General features: G+C 38.0%; 1 protein-coding gene across 10 annotated transcripts in view; it reads right to left on the reverse strand.

Moving 5' to 3' along the window:
* ABCC9 (ATP binding cassette subfamily C member 9) overlaps nt 1-12,813 on the reverse strand; it is a 75,802-nt gene extending 62,989 nt beyond the window's left edge. For 4 of the 10 annotated variants that reach the window (XM_031555332.1, XM_010715829.3, XM_010715865.3 and 1 more), the window contains exons 1-7: nt 12,616-12,813; nt 11,201-11,240; nt 7,044-7,117; nt 5,370-5,535; nt 2,251-2,392; nt 1,747-1,868; nt 508-674 (exon numbers count right to left, since the gene is read on the reverse strand). In XM_031555332.1, coding sequence (XP_031411192.1) covers nt 508-674; nt 1,747-1,868; nt 2,251-2,392; nt 5,370-5,514 — 576 coding nt within the window. In that variant the 5' untranslated portion in view covers nt 5,515-5,535; nt 7,044-7,117; nt 11,201-11,240; nt 12,616-12,813. The remainder of the gene's footprint in view (nt 1-507; nt 675-1,746; nt 1,869-2,250; nt 2,393-5,369; nt 5,536-7,043; nt 7,118-11,200; nt 11,241-12,615) is intronic. The other 6 variants (XM_031555323.1, XM_031555329.1, XM_031555319.1 and 3 more) reach the window with 6 other exon arrangements.
* Between the last annotated feature and the right edge of the window lie 6,676 nt (nt 12,814-19,489).

Here is a 19,489-nt window from a genome sequence, read left to right on the forward strand (position 1 = left end):
TCACCTCACCTCACCTCACCTCACCTCACCTCACCTCACCTCACCTCTTAACATAGAGTGTAGATTACACAATTTCACACACATACTGTATTGGTGCTATAGATTCACAAATGCATGTGTATATCTATCTATACAAATACATATGCACTGTCTGTATGTATACATATGCCTATGCACACATACATGCCCAGACCAGGGCCTAAATTGAGGATACATATTTTAAAGAGATGCCACATCTATAGAGTTCATAGAATCACTGAATCATAGAATTGCTCAGGTAAAGACCTTAAAGATCATCAAGTCCAACCGCAACCTAGCCATACTGCCCTAACTCTAATAACCCACCACTAAATCATGTCCCCGAGCACTGCATCCATTAACTAGACATTTATAGTGACACCAAACTTGGACCTAAACTTGATGAGAGACAGTTACTGGGGCTAATGACATCTTCATCTCCCAGGAACTGCAGATATTTATTCAGATATGGATCAAGAAACCACATACCCTAACTCGAATGACATTTATCTCCACAGCCATCAGCAGCCCATAGAGAATCACCATAATTCCAGTGATGCAGAAACGCAACTGAGAAAAAGGCACACCGTCCTGGCAGTATCTGACAAGCTTGATAGTTTTGGTGACAAAGGCCATTATCCAATAAAGAAAGAGAGCTGTAAAACACAAATGCACATGGATCATTATAAATACATATTTCAGCAGAAGTTGCAGCTCTCTCAAACAGAAATATTCCATAGTTTAATTCAATGCAAACATGGCAACCCTCTATATCACAAACCTGCAGGATGGCCCAGGCTGATGTCAGACAAAGTCAGGAATACAGATTTGCTTTGCACTTTCTTCTTCCAAGTCATTGTTTTCTTTCCTGGGTTACCACCTTTCAAAAACATCCACAACTGTGGATCTTCACACAATTACAAAAGCCCATTGAAGACAATCTGATGGGAAATTTTACTGTTAAAATGAATTAATGTCACTTAACATGACAAATATCATATTGCCTCTTTGAAAAAGTAGGATTCATCACAGGTGTGCACTTGGAAACATGCTTATTTTGACAGAATCCATGTAGTTTAATTACATCCTGCACTCTGGTTTGTATGACTGGTTCAGGCTCTTGAGTTATCGGTAATTTGGCAGTATATTCCCATGAAATAATATGCTGCAAAGTCTAGTCAAATTCTTCTGACCATCTTTTGACTGAGATAGACATCAAGGTAGCTGTGTTTCTCGAAGATAAACCTCCCTCATCCTCCAGACCCATCCTCCCACCCCTGTCTGAGAAAAGTAAGGGGTGCTATTAATCATTAGACTGGAAAATCTTGGAGTCAACTGCAAAGGATGCTGAGAAAAAAACAGCAATCTTCACAGGATGTCTTCTGAACAAATTACTATTTTAAAAGGCTCTTCCAAATATCTATTTTGAATGAATACAAGTCTTGGACATAAAATAATGAGCACTGTTTAAAAAATACCCCAAAGCTCATGCTAGAAATACAATAGGCTCACTGTGTTTTCCTTTCTGCGATCATTTTTAAAAGTAGTTTTCCATGTGTACATAATAAAAGGCAAAATAACTCCTACAAAAATACAAGTTCTATAAACAAAAAATTATTCTCTCCCTTTTAATATTCTCCTGCATTTCATCATCCTTTTCAATCTAAACAAGGCAACTTTGGCAAAACTACTGTTTTTTTAAAAGTACATAATCAGACCCGGACTTACCTAACAGTAACTTTGGAAAGTTAGATGTTTCGATGTTATGATAATAGACTATGGATACAGTGGCAGCCACAAATCCCATTATAGCTGGTAGAAAGAGATGGAGATGTCGAGATTTCATTTGTCTGAAATTAAAAAAGGCGTAAATTAGTGATTTCAGTTACACTGTAACACCACTGCTACATTCCGATGTGTTCTGCTAATGTAACTAAGATGACAAATATTACTTTCCTAGTGACAAAAAGGTGTTTTTTTTTCCAAGTGAATGCATTAACTTCTGTCAATATTTACTAGCTGTTATATATTGACAGAAGAATAACGATGTGCTAAGAACAATCAGTTCAATATCCCATTAAACTCTAGGTTTCTGAAATGGTGCTCCATCCTTTTGGGGGAAAAAAAAAAGAACAAAAACTCTCTACATCTTACTTGCAAGCATATCACATGATAACAGAGTACACTGACAAATTCAGTTAGCTCAGCTATCCCCCTGTTACTGTCACTTACGTATCAGAAACTATGCCCTCTGCTATTTCACACACGTGTACGAACAGGAGAGTGAATGTCAGAATCCACCGCAGATTATGTCCAGGGAAGTGCAGCCATGTATTATGGTGAATCTGGACTTTGGAGCTTTGGCTTCCCCAGCCTGGAAAATAATAGTAGTAAAGGAGGAAGGTTATCATACAGCCAGCCAGAGATGTAGTTATTCATTCCCTGCTCTAAGCCATAGATTATGCTTCATAGTCCAGAATTAGCACAGAAGAGCTACGAGACCATGGAGAGAGGCTGTTGTTTTTATCCAGACATGATCCATGATTGTTTGAATTGCCAGGTAGCCCCTAATAACTTAGACCTAACTTTGTAGAGAACAGGAAAAAAGAATTCCTAAAATAGAAATCAAAGGGAAGAGGCACCCCACCCAAGAACAAAGATGAGAAAGACAATAAAAACCTCTCAGTTACACCCTCACACAATAGAGGCTGGCATGGAAGGTTCAGGTTGGACACCAGGAAAAATTTCTTCTCAGAAAGAGTGGTGAGGCATTGGAACAGGCTGCTCAGGGACCTAGTGAGGTAACCATCCCTGGAGATATCTAGAACCGTGAAGATGTGGCACTGGGGGACATGGTTAATGGGCATGGTGGGGATGGATTAATGGTTGGGCTGGATGATCTTAGAGGTCTTTTCCAACCTGAATGATTCTACAGTTCTACAACTGAAATGATGTTGTTTTCGTATTTTTTTTTCCCATTTTGCATATTCTGATCTCCCAGTAGATCATCAGAACTCAGCTGGTTTCATCAATGAATTAATTTTGAAGTTTATTTCAGATTCATCACCTCGAAGATCAACTATGCACTTCAGATGAGATTGTCTCTGAAGCAGAACTCCAAGAATCGTGTTATTGCTGGGAAGAGATGAGGTCTGAGGTGAAGTTAGTGTGTCAAGTCCTGTCCTGCATGTTTCTCTGTAAGGCAACTTGTCTTCTGTCCCTTCTCATCCTGCTATAGGTCTGTCCTGAACCATTTAGCCTAAATGCTTTGGCCTGTATATATCCCTCTTGCTGTAAGGCAAATTCTATAACTAACTGGTGGACTTACTGAAGCATGGAGATGGACCCCAAAGTAAATAATTTGGGGAATTAAAGAAACAAAACAAAACAAAACAAATTATTTAGGATAGTGAACATAAGTATTTCAGTAACTGCATGACTGAGTTTAAAGTTCAGGATGTGATTTTGTTACACAAAGATCGCAGAATTCTAGAATGATTTGGGTTGGAACAGACCATAAAGATCACCTAATTCTAAATCCCCTTCCTTAGGGGAAGGACAGTGTCTCCAAATGCCTACAGTCTCATCAGGAGACTCAGAAACATAACCAATAATTCATACTTATTAGTTCTTGGAAATAGTTAGGTTATCACTGTTTAATCCTTATTTAACACATAAAGTACTGCAGGAACAAAATTTTCAGTCTTCCTTCTGTTTATCTCAAACACTCTCTATAATAGAGTTCGAAGATTTTCCTGTACTAATAAGAGTTTCTTTGACTTTACTCCTGTCTTTGTCTCTTCCAAGCTGCTTTTAATTTTATTTCCTTTTGCCCATATGTCAGCACACATTTCACCATCAATTTTTAATTTTGGATTCACTCAATTTTGTGGACTCCAGTTGGCTCTGTCCAACAGCTATTTATCCTGACAATCATCGTACAAAATAGAAGAAAGATAATTGTATACATAAATACATTCCATATAATTTAAGATATCATGCTTTTTTTCCTACAACTAATAGAAAATAGAGTAAATTCTTAGTGGCCACAATGCTACTTCAAACTTAGTTGGGTAATATCTGCAAAAATATTAAAAGAACTTGATACAAGTTGATTACATGGAATGATGGTCTACCCGCAGACCTTCCATTGAGTTTCAGTCAAACATTTCTGCAGAACATGCCATAATTCAAGGATGACTCAGTTTATCTCAAAGAAAGAAAGATCCAGCACTGTTATAAGGATTTCTGTTGGAGAGAGCCCTCCTTGTGGGTTGCTTTTTTGTTGTTGTTGTTTTGTTTTTCTGTCTCCTACTAAAAATTATTTATTAGTCCCCCGTTTAATTAATTAGCTTGCAGTCACTGGATCTTATCTTTGATTTCTAGTTACTCAGTGTCTCATCCTCTAGGTTCCTGTCACTAGTTATTAAATCATTTTGCGTTCTCTTTGTGCAATGGAACACCTTAAATCTCTAGTTCAAATACAGTCCCAAACTAAAATCTTCCACATGAAAGATATATATTGTTATGCCAATACATAACACCATGAAATCAATACGGAAGAATTGACATGTAATTTCTTATGCTGTTGTCAGGAGAATATTTAATTTTATTAACATTTATTGCTTTTTTAACAGATATTCAAATGTCTTTATGTACTATGATAACTTAGAGTGGCATTGTTTGACAGCCCTGAAAAATTTTTAAACTGCATTTATTTCATCACTGCATATATGTAGGATAAAGAGACAACAGTGGAGAAAAAATGTAATTAGAGTCCTAGTTTAAACACAGCTTTTTAGAAGAGTATATAAACTTGAGCTCTTACAATGCCTTAAATTATTTGAGAGAGATTTATCTTTTCTTATTTTCATTCCCATGGGAAAAGATCATCTCCTTTGCTCTCCTTTTGTAACCAAATGTTGGCAAAAGAAAGAATTATTCCTGCTTCTCCTAGCCTTTGATCCAAGCCATTCTCTGAAATTTGCATAACTTCAAGAGAATTTCGACTCACTATCCTAAGACTTCTAGCACCCAATAACAGCAAAGATTGCAAGTTGCTGGTTTCAAATCTGAAGAAAGCTTTCCCAGAAAGAAGTTTCAAAGCATTTGGAACTGATTTCTCTGGATCCCATTGATCTTCCCATGTTGTTTACTTCTAAAATTCCCACTATTTCAAGTGGGTTTATTTCAGGTCCTCTGTGTTAAGCCATTCTTTCTTCTCTTAAGATAAGTAAATACAAAGCACCACATAGTTTGCACCACAGGCCTCCAAGCACACATAAATGTGTCTGAGTTTAAATACATGCTCAAGTGCTTGTAGGATTGCACAGCTCCATTGAATAACTCACCAATGAACAAAATTGGAAAGGTGATAAAAAGCAAGAAGACATGGGGAACCAGGTTGAGAGCATCCACAAAGCAGACATTTCTAAGAACACCAGCAGTGATGTTGTATGCTGAAGCATTGTCGTTACCACAAAATGCGAGCCTCATTGCTTCCAGAAGGTCTGCCTACTACAAAATAAAATAAAATAAAATAAAAATAAAAAAGAGAGAGAATGTAAGAGATGTGTTGAAGTACGAGCTGGCTACCAAGACTGCTAGCATTTCTTTTAGCTTAACATGAAATAAATAAAATAAAGAGATACATGTGGAGCACACCGAGCATCTGACAGAGAATAATTTAGATGTATTTTGAAATTGTTTTGTGATCTGATCATGTATAAATGCATGAGAATGAAGGCTGTGCTTTTATCAAATATATTAAATGAGTACATATTCATTAAATATACCGTTCAATGTCTTCTAGTGTTATATGAACAAGTGTTAGGCTGAAACAAGGGAGTTTGGAAAAAACTATTTCCAATTGTATTAAGAAAATTCAAATTCACATTAGTTGAATCCTGTGTGTTACTGCTACCTTGGTAAGCCAACACTGCGTAGTTCTGTTCGTATAATTTGTTGCACCACATTTACAGTGTAGCTTGAATCTTTGATATTTGTGATTTGGTAGCTTTGAATTCACTAACATTTTACATTTTTGCACTGTCTCATAGAACAAGGACGGTCACACAGACTACTCATTCCAGATAAAGTGCCGAACTCTTAATCAAAGTGAATTGTACTGAAGATTGCATAGACAGTAAATCAGCATTTGTGCTTGATCCTGCAAATCCTAATGCACGTGCTTAGTCTCAGCTAAGCCAAGCTCTGGCTTCCTTAATTTCTTATGAGAGTATCTTTGGACACAAAGATAAACTCACGCATTCTTACTTACGGAGTGTGAGCCACAGCATGATCTAGAGTTTTGGGTTTTATCAATCTGTGCATTATTCTTGTATTCATTCTTCTTTGTAGGAAGATCAAATCAAATTGTTTTCTTGGTGGTTTATTTTCCCCAAACTTATACTTAGCAATATAGTGCTGTAGAATATGTTGTGTAAATTTATTTTCTTACAACATGTTTTTCCAGATTGACATACTAAATGGAAAAAATGTCTTTAATTCAACAAAGCATATTGTATACTTCTGTGAAGACATCTTTCTGTAATAATATTACATCTGATTTTGCATCTGATTTGTGGAATCAGAACACATACATGCAAAAAATGCACATACAGTTTTTCAAAAAAAGTTAGCTCAGTGAGGAAAAGTGTTTTCCTTATTTCCTCAAATAGTTCAGATTAGTATTATGAGTTTACTTGTTTAAAAAAGACAAGCATAGAAAGGCAGGTATAAACTGCTAAATTACTCTTTTAGAGAGAACACAAACATAAAGATCTTCAAAAAAATATGGAGTTCAAAGAGCCACTGCTAAGCCTCATTTTTTATTTTAAATAGCTTTTTGCTGGGTCCAAAAAGCATAATCCATGCTGAAACACATCAGTGAAACTTCTAAAATTAGTCTCATTGGGAAGAAGGTGATGAATACAGCCCCTTTTCCAAATACATTAGTGATTCATGGAGCATAACTCCAGGTTATATGGTGGACATGGTCTGCAGAAATGGATGCATGTACTTACTGTGGTGCAAGAGCTGATGGACAACTCATTCAATTTCAGTGGAACAAAATTTGATAGATAATGTGGCCCATTCCCTAGAATGAATAGCATGATACGACCACTATCAATCTGCCATTATATTTTAATATAAAATATATTCAAAATGGTAAATGATGCAAATAATGCAAAGTAGTCATTATGTTAACAAATTCTTTCTGAATAGGCTGAGGAGTTATTAAAAGAATTCGGAACTTAGAATATTTCAAGGAGATTATTTGTTTTTAATTTGTAAAAGCTTGACATGTCTCCTTTAAGAGTATCATAAAGGCAATGATAATCTCTTGAAAATCAGATGTGTTGTTTCCTCATTTTTATTGAAGGTCAGAAGTACAAGGGAGTTCTGCTGGGAATTTTCCTCCCTTTCCCACAAATAGGGCTCTTTTCTGAGACAGCATAGATGCTATTGTGGTCTAGTGGCTGGATTGATACTGAAAAGCAGGGGGGATCCTGGGCTCCATCAAACACTGAATCACTGACTTCCATTGTAGTTTTTGGCTTAGAGTCAAAAATAAATCTAGGAGAAAGGATAAAAACCGTGTCTAAGAGAAACTAATGAAAACTGTTGTTTTTTTCCATTTTTCTGGAAGGGAAATGGACCATTGACCACTTGGAGAGTGCTCTCTCCTAGCTTGGAGAGCACCTAACCACCGATCTGTAGAAGTTTCACCTTTAACCTCAAGTGGTAGTCCCTAGAAGTTATCAAGAAAGATTCATAGCACCTTTGCTCAGTCCAGTTTTGGAATGAAGTAAATTTGACAACACATTGCCTTAAAAAAAACACTGCCCTTTATGCCCTTTAGAGGTGAGAATCTGGTCCGATCAATAATATCAATATAAAAAGACAGTGCCCATCATACCGGTGATTATTTTCAAGGGTATGTATAAGCAGCACACATCCAGTGACCACCTTTATTAATGTTTCCCTGGCTTAAAATCTATTAAAGCACTCCTGACAGTGTCATGATAAAGTGTTGACTCAATACAGCTTGTGATTTCATCTCATAAAATGCTTATAAAATGCTTATCAGGTTCAACTTCCCTTTTTAGCAGGACCCACTTCAGGACACGTCTAGTGCCGTATAGCAGTGTTAGGGAGCAGAAGAGATAAGAACTGTAGGAAACATTAATATTCTTTCCTTCCTTCCTTCCTTCCTTCCTTCCTTCCTGCCTTCCTGCCTTCCTGCCTTCCTGCCTTCCTGCCTTTCTGCCTTCCTGCCTTTCTGCCTTCCTGTCTTCCTTCCTTCCTGCCTCCCTCCCTCCCTCCCTTCCTCCCTTCAGATGCATGTTCTTTCACTCAACAAATTGAGCCTAGAAACAAAGACCATTCGGAATATCTTGACAGCAGAGCACCAAGAAAAGGCAGAGTGAAAAGGCTCTAATCTCTTCTGTTCTGTAATACCATGAAATTTCTTTTCACAAAATGGAAATTCGAAATGGAAGAACATCAGATTTAGCAATAACATGAACATTTTCAGTTTTGCCTACTGTTGAATCTCATCGAAATGATGGAATCATAGAATGGCTTGGGTTGGAATGGACATCAAAGCCCACCCAGTTCCAACCTCTTGCTGTGGACAGGGCTGTCACTCACCAGGTCAGGCTGCCCAGGGCCCCATCCAGCTTGGCCTTGAACACCTCCAGGGATTGGGCATCCACAGCCTCTCTGGGAAGCCTGTGCCTGCACCTCAACACTCTGAGTAAAGAATTTCTTCCTGACATTTCAGCTAAACCTCCCCTCTTTTAGTTTAAAGCTATTCTCCCTGTCCTATCACTATCAGACCATGTAAAAGATTGGTCCCCCTCCTGCTTGTAAGATCCCTTCAAGTAATGGAAGGCTGGAATGAGGTCTTTTTGGAGTCTTCTCAAAAACTACAGCTAGATTTATAAAAGAATTGACACCTGATCAAATTCAGATTCTTAATAATAATTTAGGCTTCTCTTCCATTGGCTTTAGTAAGACTATGTCAAAGTTCTGTCATAAAAATACCTGTATAAAGGTGAATGGATGTATACTGCCTACATGAGGAAGTGCTGTTTGTTTCACTTGGTGCAAAACATCATGCAATTACATAATTAAATTCACTGAAGATTTTTTATATGTGGAAACAGACTTTTCACACTACAGAGTATATGAGGGAGAGATCAAAGAGGGAAAGCTAGGATGCAGAGGTAAAGATGCGATTTGAAGAGATTTATGTTGCAAGGAGAAGTACAGGAGCAGTTTCTCTTCTACACCCGCCTGTCAACTCTTCCTTGGTGATGCTGGCAGCAGCACTGGGCTTCTCTTATAGGAACTCTAACCAGGTGAGTTAAGTAGATAAGCCAGGTGCTTATCACCTCAGGAGCAGCTCTAGGCAGCCACCTGCTACACTGAGCTCCACACAGTACAATGGGGAGCTATGCAAATATTAACTCTCAGAATTAACTGACTTCTACCAGCTAAATACTATTTCCTAGATAAGAAGCCTTGCTTGCTGCAAGCCTTGAGATGAGATCAGTGCGGAGCTGTGGCAGTTGCCATACTTCAATTTCAATGTTACCTCAGTCAAGACAAACTTGGGGACCCATAAATCACAGCAAAAGGCCCACTGGCTCCTTAGCAAATCTTTGCCTGTGCATCTCAAAGGAAGGGGCAGCCACTGGAAAGCACATAGCCCTTGTCTTCCCATACAGATTACCAAGAGCCTTTTTCTAAGCCTGTGCCCAGTTTGTAATGTTTGGAGCTGTAGGCTTATTTACAGCAGACAGCTGTTGATCAACAATAGTTGCACTATGTTAATCCTGACAGACACTTTAAAACAACAAAAGAAATGACCCAAACTTGACTATATAGGAAGGGACAGATTGTTTTGAAATTTGTTGGCCATCTGAAGTGATTGACCACTATTTCTCATCAGGTTGCACTAGCTTTTCAGCATATCTGCTGAGATCCTTGTACACACACTTCAGAAGAAAAAATACTCACAGCTATTACCAAAAAAAAAAAAGGATTTCCCTGCTATAGCTTCTCTTTCTATTAAGCACAGTAGGCCATCAAATTGTGCTGAGCTGATTGCACCAAAGTGAGTAAGTATATCACTATCTATTTATTTCACTACTTCACTGCTAATTATAGAGGGAATATTATGCTTTATAATAATGTTGCCAAGCATGCTAGGTTTAACCTAGCATTTCAATCAGGGGGAATGCATTAGGGTGATAAAGATCTTCTGATAATAAGTCCATGCTCTCTGAGGGTACCAGCTACATTCAGCACTCCAATAAGGTGGCCAAATGTCAGGTAATTTATTTTTTTTTAATCTCTTGTACACTGGAGGACTTTGTTCTTCAAAATTAATGACAAATCACTCACTTTAACCTCAATCTTTACAAACAAACTAGAACTAGTCACAGATTTTCAGGGGTGATTTTTCTTTCTCCCCTTAAAAGCAGCCTTTGTTGAGCAGCCAGCTGCAAGCTAAAGGAAAAAGCAGAACTTTGCAGAGGAGAGGAATGGAAAGAACAGTCAGGAGGATGGGTCCATGATGGTGCCAGCGGACAGAGAGTCTCAGCTCTCCTTGACATCATTTGGGAATCTGATTCCCTTTTGGTTTAATTTAATGGGGATGTGAACTATCTGAACAGCAGCTCACCCTGCAATGAAATAGCTAAAAAAACTTATGCCCTTTAAGCATTTACATTTTCATCCTAAAATCTCTATCACTGGCAAACTGAGATTTTCTGGTTCTGGGTTAAGGTGTACAGACATTTTCATAATATACTAAGCAGAAATCGGTACCAAAGAGTTTCAGGAACAAAAAGCATTTTGGGGAGAAGAAAAGGACAAAGTATTAAGCATGAATGTGTTGTAGCATTTAGCCTAAACACTTACAAATCTAATTTTAACAAACTTAAACATGGAATTCTTAAGGCATAGAGTTAATTCCTGAGATACATTTTACCTAAGCTATAGAAAAGAATACAATGGGAAAGTGGTAGATAATGTAAATTTTCATAAAAACAATAAGAACATCCTCACTGAGTGCAAAACTGCAAGAATTCTAGTTAAATATATTTTAATTATCTTAGGGTCTTTTAAATTGGGCTTAAAGCCTTCATATTCAAGAGTTTTCTCTTACCTGGATTATCACTCTGTTCTGCACGCTCTGCAAGATACAACTGTAAAGGAAAGAGCATAAATACAGTCCTCACGTGGACCTTACTTTGGGGAAATATGAAACTTTTGAAAAGTTTTTGGTTCAGTATTTCTGCTGTCTCTATTAAAAAAAAATAAAAAAATAAAAAAAAATCAATAGCTGCAATTCCCGATTAAAATACATCAGCTTACAGAGCATACTCGGGTCTCAGTTCATAATTTTTTTTTTTTGGTCTTACTTATAATGTGCATTATATGCCCACATATGCCACATATGCATATATACAAGTATACATATATACATGGGTATGTGTACACATAGAGATGCAGAACAGAGAAAGTACTCAGAGTTTTGCAAAAGTAGTTGGTTCTTAATTTTTGAATAATGGAGTCTTTACCAAAGCAAGCTTTTTTCTTTCCTTCCTGAATAAAGAGAAAACTTTACCAAAGTTCAAATGATGAATTTGTAAGTTTGATGAGCCCTATGGAAGGCCTACTACCTTGCCACAGATTTTAGCTTAGTGCTCTGAATCTTTTCCTTTCCTGGTATAAACCTATTGGCTTTTTTCTCCTACCTCCCTAAAAGCACCTGATCTGATGGAACCTGTAAATTATAAATAATGATTATTTGCAAAGAGTAGCACTAAAGCAATGGCAAAAAAATGCTGTTCATTAAAAATCTTTTATCCCAAATAGTCCAGCACAAAATATTGTTTTTTTTTCATTTCTATTTCAGCTGTGACCAACTGCCCTAGATAGACCCTGCCTCCTCGCTAAGCACTGTCCCGGTTACCTTGGGCCTTAAGGTGACAAATTACTTCAGATGCTTTTCAGCATTTGCATCGCTCACTGGCATACACCAGCAGCATGATCCAAACCTCACTAAAACTAATGCAAGGAATCTCATTGACTTCGGCAGGTTTTGGATCAGGCCCCAAACACAGAGAAAATCCCATCAGCAAAACGGCTAAACGCGGTACTGACTCTGAAAAGCATCGCACACCAACATCAGCAGCGCTCTCACGCATCCAAAACATTTATTTTTCTTTTTTCTTAAGCTCCTTAAGGCAATTCAGTTTCACGCATTGACGTGCTATGCTGCCTGCTGCAAAACCTATGACTCCACATGCTAAGACAGGACGGTTTAAAAAAAGAAACAGAACCATGAGCAGAGCGGCAAAGAAAACATCAGCGGTAGGGGACTGGAAAGCCTGAGAATGCCTGAGAATGGAAAAGGAAAAGGAAAACAGATCTGAGTCGTAATCCCAGGAAAGAACGAGGAGCAGCCCTGTCCCACAGATATAAAGGAGGAGGAGGAGGCAGTTAGTGGGGACGACGGGGGGGGTCACTGCATGCCCCGCTCGCCTGCTGGCTGTTAGAGCAAACTCTGCAGCTTACCTTTGCAAACACAAAACCAAAATACCAACCCCAATTTTCACTCGGTTGTGCTATGTGATCAATATCATCCCGGCGGCAGGATTTTCCTCCACTTAGTGAAGCAGCTCCAAGCCCTGGAGTGAATTATTTTTAGGCTGGTGATGGGAAGATCAGCTGCTGCCTCCTATCGAGTTTCCAAAGCGCACAAACTCCGCTCGTCTTTCTCACACGCCGAAAAGGGGCAGGAAGCTGGGAAGAGACAGGCAAGCAAGAAGCACCAATTTTTCGCCTCCTGCAGCCGCAGTCCCCTGGGATTTCTTCTGCTTGCTTTTATTTTCATTTTTACAAACTGGAGTGGTAAGAATCCAAGAGGCTGCACTGCAGTGCACAAGCTATGGCCAGATGGGTATCCTAACGTAATTGACTTGGACAAGGTAGTCTAACTTTTGGCAGGCATGGGAGCTTCAGCTTTTGCGGGTTTTTTGAATTTGGCTTAGTTAATTTGAATTTGACAACATAATTACATATATTGTCCATCATCTTGAGCGGAAGCGAAAGCATAGATCTACTCAGATATTTCATTCACCCTAAATTCCTCCATACTCTTCACCTTAAAATCTGTTTACTAACTACAGTGAAAAGAGGAATTGAGGCACTGGACAGCTTTTTACTTTGAAATAGATTATTTTTAAACTTGAAATAAAAGGCAAAACAAATTTTATGCTTATTCCAGGGATAAAATCTTCCACACAATTGCCCTTATTTACAATTTTGGCAGAACTGCAAGTTGCTACTTCGAATGAAGGCTGCTCTGAAAGTAATACCTCCCATTTTTTTATGTTGGCCCATGACATCAGTGCGTCTTAGCAGTGGCAACAGTGACCGTGGGTCACCTCCACTGGTGCAGATTTTTACGAGCAGGACATGCAGCTCTTGGTTGCTGGTGAAAATGCACAGCTAATAGTGCAGACCATGTTGCAAAATAGTGTATTGTAGCTGAGAATTTGCTCTATCAAATAGTGTTATTGTGCTCTTTGTATATGTTAAAATTTCTGTGGAAATAAAGAGAAGGCATTGCTTTCAGAGTAACCGACATATACGTTTCTTTATTAAAAGATCCCAAAGGATCCCTAAACATTCTTTTGTTTAAAGATCTCTAAGTTGCCTACATGCAGCATGCTGGTTTGTCGTCTATTTTCTTACAGTGCCATTGAACCAAGATATGACAGAGTGCAGGTATTTCATCTTGATCATTTCATGCTACCAAGTCATAAAGCTTGAGGCCAAAAATGGCAAAGGTGTTTGAGTCAGATCTGAGACCTGCTCGCAGCTCAGAACATTTGAGAGCATGGTGGTTCAGATGCTGAGTGGCAAACCTGGAGGTCTCTGGGGCAATTTGCTCAGACCCAGCAGGACCCATCCAAATCACTGAAGAGCAAATGATTTCCAGTGGATTGTGATCACCTTTTCACTCTGTGAAAGGTATTTCGGAAAACTCTGAGCTGAAAATGTAGGGGATGGACAAATCCGTCCATGTAGGGGAATCCATCCCAATCTTGGCAAATGCAGTTTTTCCTTTTTCTATTGTTTTCATTATTATTTGTTTTCCTTCTGACTGTAGGGATGCAAAAGAGGAGATTTCAGATCTGAAGAAAATTGATGTCTTTTGACAGTTTCCGTTGACTTGAAACATCAATACACAGTACATTGAGCAACTGAGACAATTTTCAGTCATCCTACACAACACTTGATATGTTTTACTTGCTTTTCAGGTTTCTTGCTAAGTTTCCTTCCTCTCGTGTATGAACATTCCATGCTTTAGGAGGAGCAATCTGAGTTCTTTTATAAATCCATGTTTCATTAGAAGACTTTTAAAATAAAATCTTTAACACATCATGTGGCATTTTTGAAAACAAGTATAATTTCAGACCCAAGTGAGTGAAATTTATGATCAGACCTTTATTTATCAAAACACGAAAATCTTATTCGCTCTTTTCCATCAAATTGTTTAAAAAAGGAAAAAAAAAAAGAAAAAGAAAATAAACATAGCAGCTGCCTGCATGAATAATTATGCATTTTCTAAATGAAGTTCTTTGTTTTTTTTCTATGTGACAAGCTAGAAGGCTTCGTAATGCACATTTAAAAGAATTAAGGAAAGCAGAAAAGTAAAACTCTGAAATGTCAGAAAACTTTCTGCTCTGCTCCAAAATATTTGTTGCTATTCTTTTTGCATTTGTCGGAAAGGAAAAAAAAAAAAGAGCAAATAAACAAAACAAAACAAAACAAAACCAGGGATTCAAAATGTTTCAGGGATGCATTTGAATCTGCCACTAAAGGGAAAAACAGGACAATGTTTGGATATGCCTGTTTGATCCCCTCTTCCAGTCTCATATAAACATCCTAAAGGCCCAACAGCCACTGCTCTACATCTCCAGCTTACACTGCCTCCTGCCCAAAACTGTCCCCACCCCTGACCCTGTTACTGTCCCCATCCCTGACACTGGGTCTGTCGAGTTGGGAGTGCAGTATCATGACTACTTTACCTGGTGACTCAGAGGGGAAAAAGTGTGGGTCTTACAAAACCACGGAGTTTGGGCTGCTGGCTCTCACGTCAAATGCCAGAGCCCATTAAGATGCTGGTGATGGCTTCCATGCTGCTTGCAGGCTTGCATCAGGCTGAATCAGCTGAACCCAAGGGGATCTAAATGATGGATGAACACCAGGAGTGGGAAAAGGTTTTAATAGAGTAATACTCACTTATGTGAGTCCAATCCACTGTGGCTGTGGATTAATTTGCCACAGCTCCCTTCTGAGCACTTTCCACTCTAATTGTCTTGGATTGTTTAACACACTATACAGCAAAAGGTACTGTGCTCCAGACACAGTTCACATAATGAGCAGATCAAGAATATGAGGAGTCTCAACAGATGACAGCTTTCTCAGCTTTTCCCCGTATTGCAGGTCAGTCCGTAGATCTCCCTCTACATGGATTTCATGGCTCACTGATGCTCACAATCAAGTAATAGAATCATGGAATCATTTAATCACAGAATGGTTTTGGTTGGAAGGAACCTCAATGACAATCCAGCTCCACCCCCCCTGCCAGGAGCAGGGTTGTAGGGCTCCATCCCACCTGACTTTGAATACCTCCAGGGATAAAATTTTACACACTATTATTACCCTTATTTGCAATTTTGGCAGTGCTGAAAGTTGCTACCTTGTATTTGCTGCTCTGAAAGTAATGCCTCCTATTTTATTATGTTGTCCATGACATCAGTGCATTTCAGAAGTAGCAACAGCGACAGAGGGTCACATCTGCTAGTGATGCTTCTTACAAACACAGCACGCAGCTCTTGTTCATCATTGGTGAAAATGCACAGCTAATGGTGGTGACTGTGTTGAAAAATAGTGTATTGTAGCTGAGAATTTTCTCTGTCAAATAGTGTTATTGCATTCTTTGTATCTGTTGTAGTTTCCACGGAAATAATTAAGAGGCATTACTTTCAGAGCAACAATTGTAGATATGGCCATAGACAATTCCTCTTCACCCAGTGTGGCCCAGGCAAGCCAGGAGGTTGGACACCAATGCTTTAAACATATGTGTATCATTTATACAAAAGCTTTTTGCTTTTAATAAAACTGCATAGGCAATTCTAGCTGTAAATTATATATGCTGTGGTCTATCAAGTATTTATTTTACTTCTAAATTTGTTACTGAATGCTGAATGCTAGAAGAGTTGTGTCAGAACTCTTGCCATCATATAAAAAGACCAGACTGACACAGATTCAAGATTAATTTTAGTTATGCTAACAGTCTTAATTAAAAGAAAAAGGTTTCATCTTGTTTTAATTTTGTCTCAAAAAATAGGTCAACCAAAAGTTGTTAATGAAGTAGCAAAACATCAATATTCTAAATTTTTTTAATATATTAGAAAATGCAGCCTGTTCTTTGAATAACTTCTCTGTCTCTTTTAAATATTTATTGTGATTAAGCTTGGAAAGAGAAAGCATCAGAAGATCGGTATTATTTCAGATATTTTCCACAGCTTTTTAAAAAGTTATTATTCCTCGTTTCTATGGGGAAAAATGTTGTGGAAAATATATACAGCAAAAGTTCAACAGAGCAGCCTAAGTAGAAAAGAACTCTATATGGAGAACTACAAGAAAATCCCAGACTTCAGACTTCATCACTATAAAAGGTGTACAAAGCCAAAGGGCTTGAGCAGGGATTTACCATCCCTCAGATCTCTGATGCACAGCACAGTGTAAGTGGTGATTCCCAGGCACCAAATGCAATGCTATGTTTATCTTGGTATTTCGAAATACTGACTGAACTGGGGTGAAATGCTGCAGTTTACTCAGAGGTTTGCACTGCTGCATGTATCTGGGTTACTTCTGCACAAGGCTCATAAGCACAAGGCTGAAACACAACTTACTGTCATTACCACACACATCCTTCATGATGCTTCCTCACAGTGGTTTGTCAGGGGCTGACATTGGCAATATAGACAATCATTGCATGTTGATCCTAAAATCTCATTCCTACAGCAGCCAAGCTAGCGTCTGATTTTACCCTCTCGGCAAACATGGTAAGACTAAACTAGGGAAAGGATCATTTTCTCCTCAGTCAACAAGGCACCTACCTTCTCTAGTCGCCTTTTTCAAATTTTGGCTTCTAGGTACATTGTAGTCAGAAATTAAAATGATTTTTAGGTGTCTAATTTCAATGCAAATGCCTGAAAAGGCATCACAGAATGCAGAACTCACCTCGGTCAGAATTAGATGGCTGATAACTGATTACTTATGTCCGATAGCGGATCCCCTATACTGAATTTGGAGAGAAAAATGTATTTCTAGACATCAATTCTTTCAATCCTAAAGCAATGATGCATCCTAAAGCAGATACTGAGAACTCATTCACCTCTGGATATGACTATTTCACCTCATAGACTACCAGAGTCTATATGATTGTGTTAGGCTTAAGTGGTTCTCACGCACGTAGAACTAGGGAAGTTGATTCCTGCTGCTATGCTATGTTCAGAAATGAGAATTACGAACCTAAATTACTGGAGCATTTATGGAAGTTCTATCTTATATCTATGTCTTCCCTTTCTTTCTTTGCGATATGGAAATAACATATCAGCATGAGATATCCTTTCATGTGACCACTTCATGTTCTTATGTATAGCAAGAGAGTCTAAAAGAATGTGATAGAAAAAGCAGTAAAAACAACAAATATCTGGTAGAAGTCATCCAACCATTATTACTAGACCATTAGGACCCACACAATCTGCCTCCAACATATCTTACCACCTCCGATTGTAATTTTGACACGTCAATCGTATTCGAGCACTGCTATGCTCTATGCTGGCATAAATGCATAAATGCAAGGAAAAATGAATAATCAAAACTATAAGAAATACAGGAAAAGATGGAATTCAGTTGCTTAGTCTAACCCGAAATGTTGACATCTGCTGTATCCAAAACACATCGTTTGTTTTGTTATTACCACCATATATAACACATTCTTCAAAAAGCCACTACCATAATAGGATGCATTCAATCCTTATGAAGATCTATATCATTTTTTTTCTTTTTTTCCAGGCAAGTCTGTAGTGCAGTCTCCTGCTTTTCTAAAACAAATCTTTAACCATAAAGGGCGCTACGTCTGACTTATATCTAAAACCTTAAAGTTCAGTCTCTGAAGTCACATCTCACAAATCTGGAAGCTTTTTAATAAAGTCTCTGTTCAGGTTTCTGGGAATAAAGAAGGACTTCTATTAAAATTCACTTATATTAAAAAGGTAAAAATTTCAAATACAAGTAAAATTTTGTATATATTTAAAATTACTGTGATCACACTTTATGTTGTATTTGAATTAATTATATGCTGTCTGGATAATTTAACTGTGCAGTAGAAGTGTAGTATCTGAGGAAGACTGAATATGTTTTTTGACATCTCAACCACTTCTGTATTTAGTGGGTACTAAAAGCTAACTACCTTGTCTTTTTCTTTCCTCACAGATGCCATCTGTGACCTTTGCTGGAAATCAGGAAATGGTAACATAAGTCTAAAGTATATCTTACAGCACACAGAACTTTATTAAACCTCATGGTTATAAGGATTAAAATCCGTAACAAGTTAGCCAAATGCATTAATTTAAAATATTTCTACATCTTTACAGTAGGACATGTCAATGATATGGCAGTGGAAGGCAATCTCTTAACAGAACACATAGAAGAAAATTAATGAAAACAAATAAAAATGTCCTAAACTATCCAGTGAGCAGCACACTGGAGAAACAACACGTACCAAGGAACGTTGTCCCTACCGTCTCTCCAAAAACACTTTCTGAAGCTCCTTAGTAGGGTATACCTAAGGTACTTCTGTAATTCTTCATCGTGATCCTGTGACAGCAGCCTGAAAGCATGGTCAAAGGCTTTGTTTAAGTTCAGAAAAAGTGAGATAAATTGTTACAGCACAATTCAGTCCAGTTCCAAGTCAGCAATAAAGTTGACACTATATGGTACAAAATGGTAGAAAATACAAGTCTTTGGGGTGGAAATAACAGTTCCAGCAGAACAGTAGTAAAAAACTAACACCACAAAATGCATAATGCTTCCAGGCGGACTCTTGGCAGCCAATGTAAGATTTATTAGCATGACTTCAGGGAGATTTATATCGTATTTGCTGCAGTAAAGCAAATAGACTGAGAAATATATGAGGGAATTAAACAGAAATTAATTAGTGTTCAATCCCTGTTTTACATCCTGTCCCCGCAATATTCATGGGCTTGATAGGGAGCACTACCTCATTTCAAGTGGACTAGCAGATTATTTTGTAACTTTGCATATGAAATGCTGACATGCTAAGGCAATGTGGACATCATCAAAA

This window comes from Meleagris gallopavo, chromosome 1, assembly GCF_000146605.3.
Source record: "Meleagris gallopavo isolate NT-WF06-2002-E0010 breed Aviagen turkey brand Nicholas breeding stock chromosome 1, Turkey_5.1, whole genome shotgun sequence".
Classification (NCBI taxonomy): domain Eukaryota; kingdom Metazoa; phylum Chordata; class Aves; order Galliformes; family Phasianidae; genus Meleagris; species Meleagris gallopavo.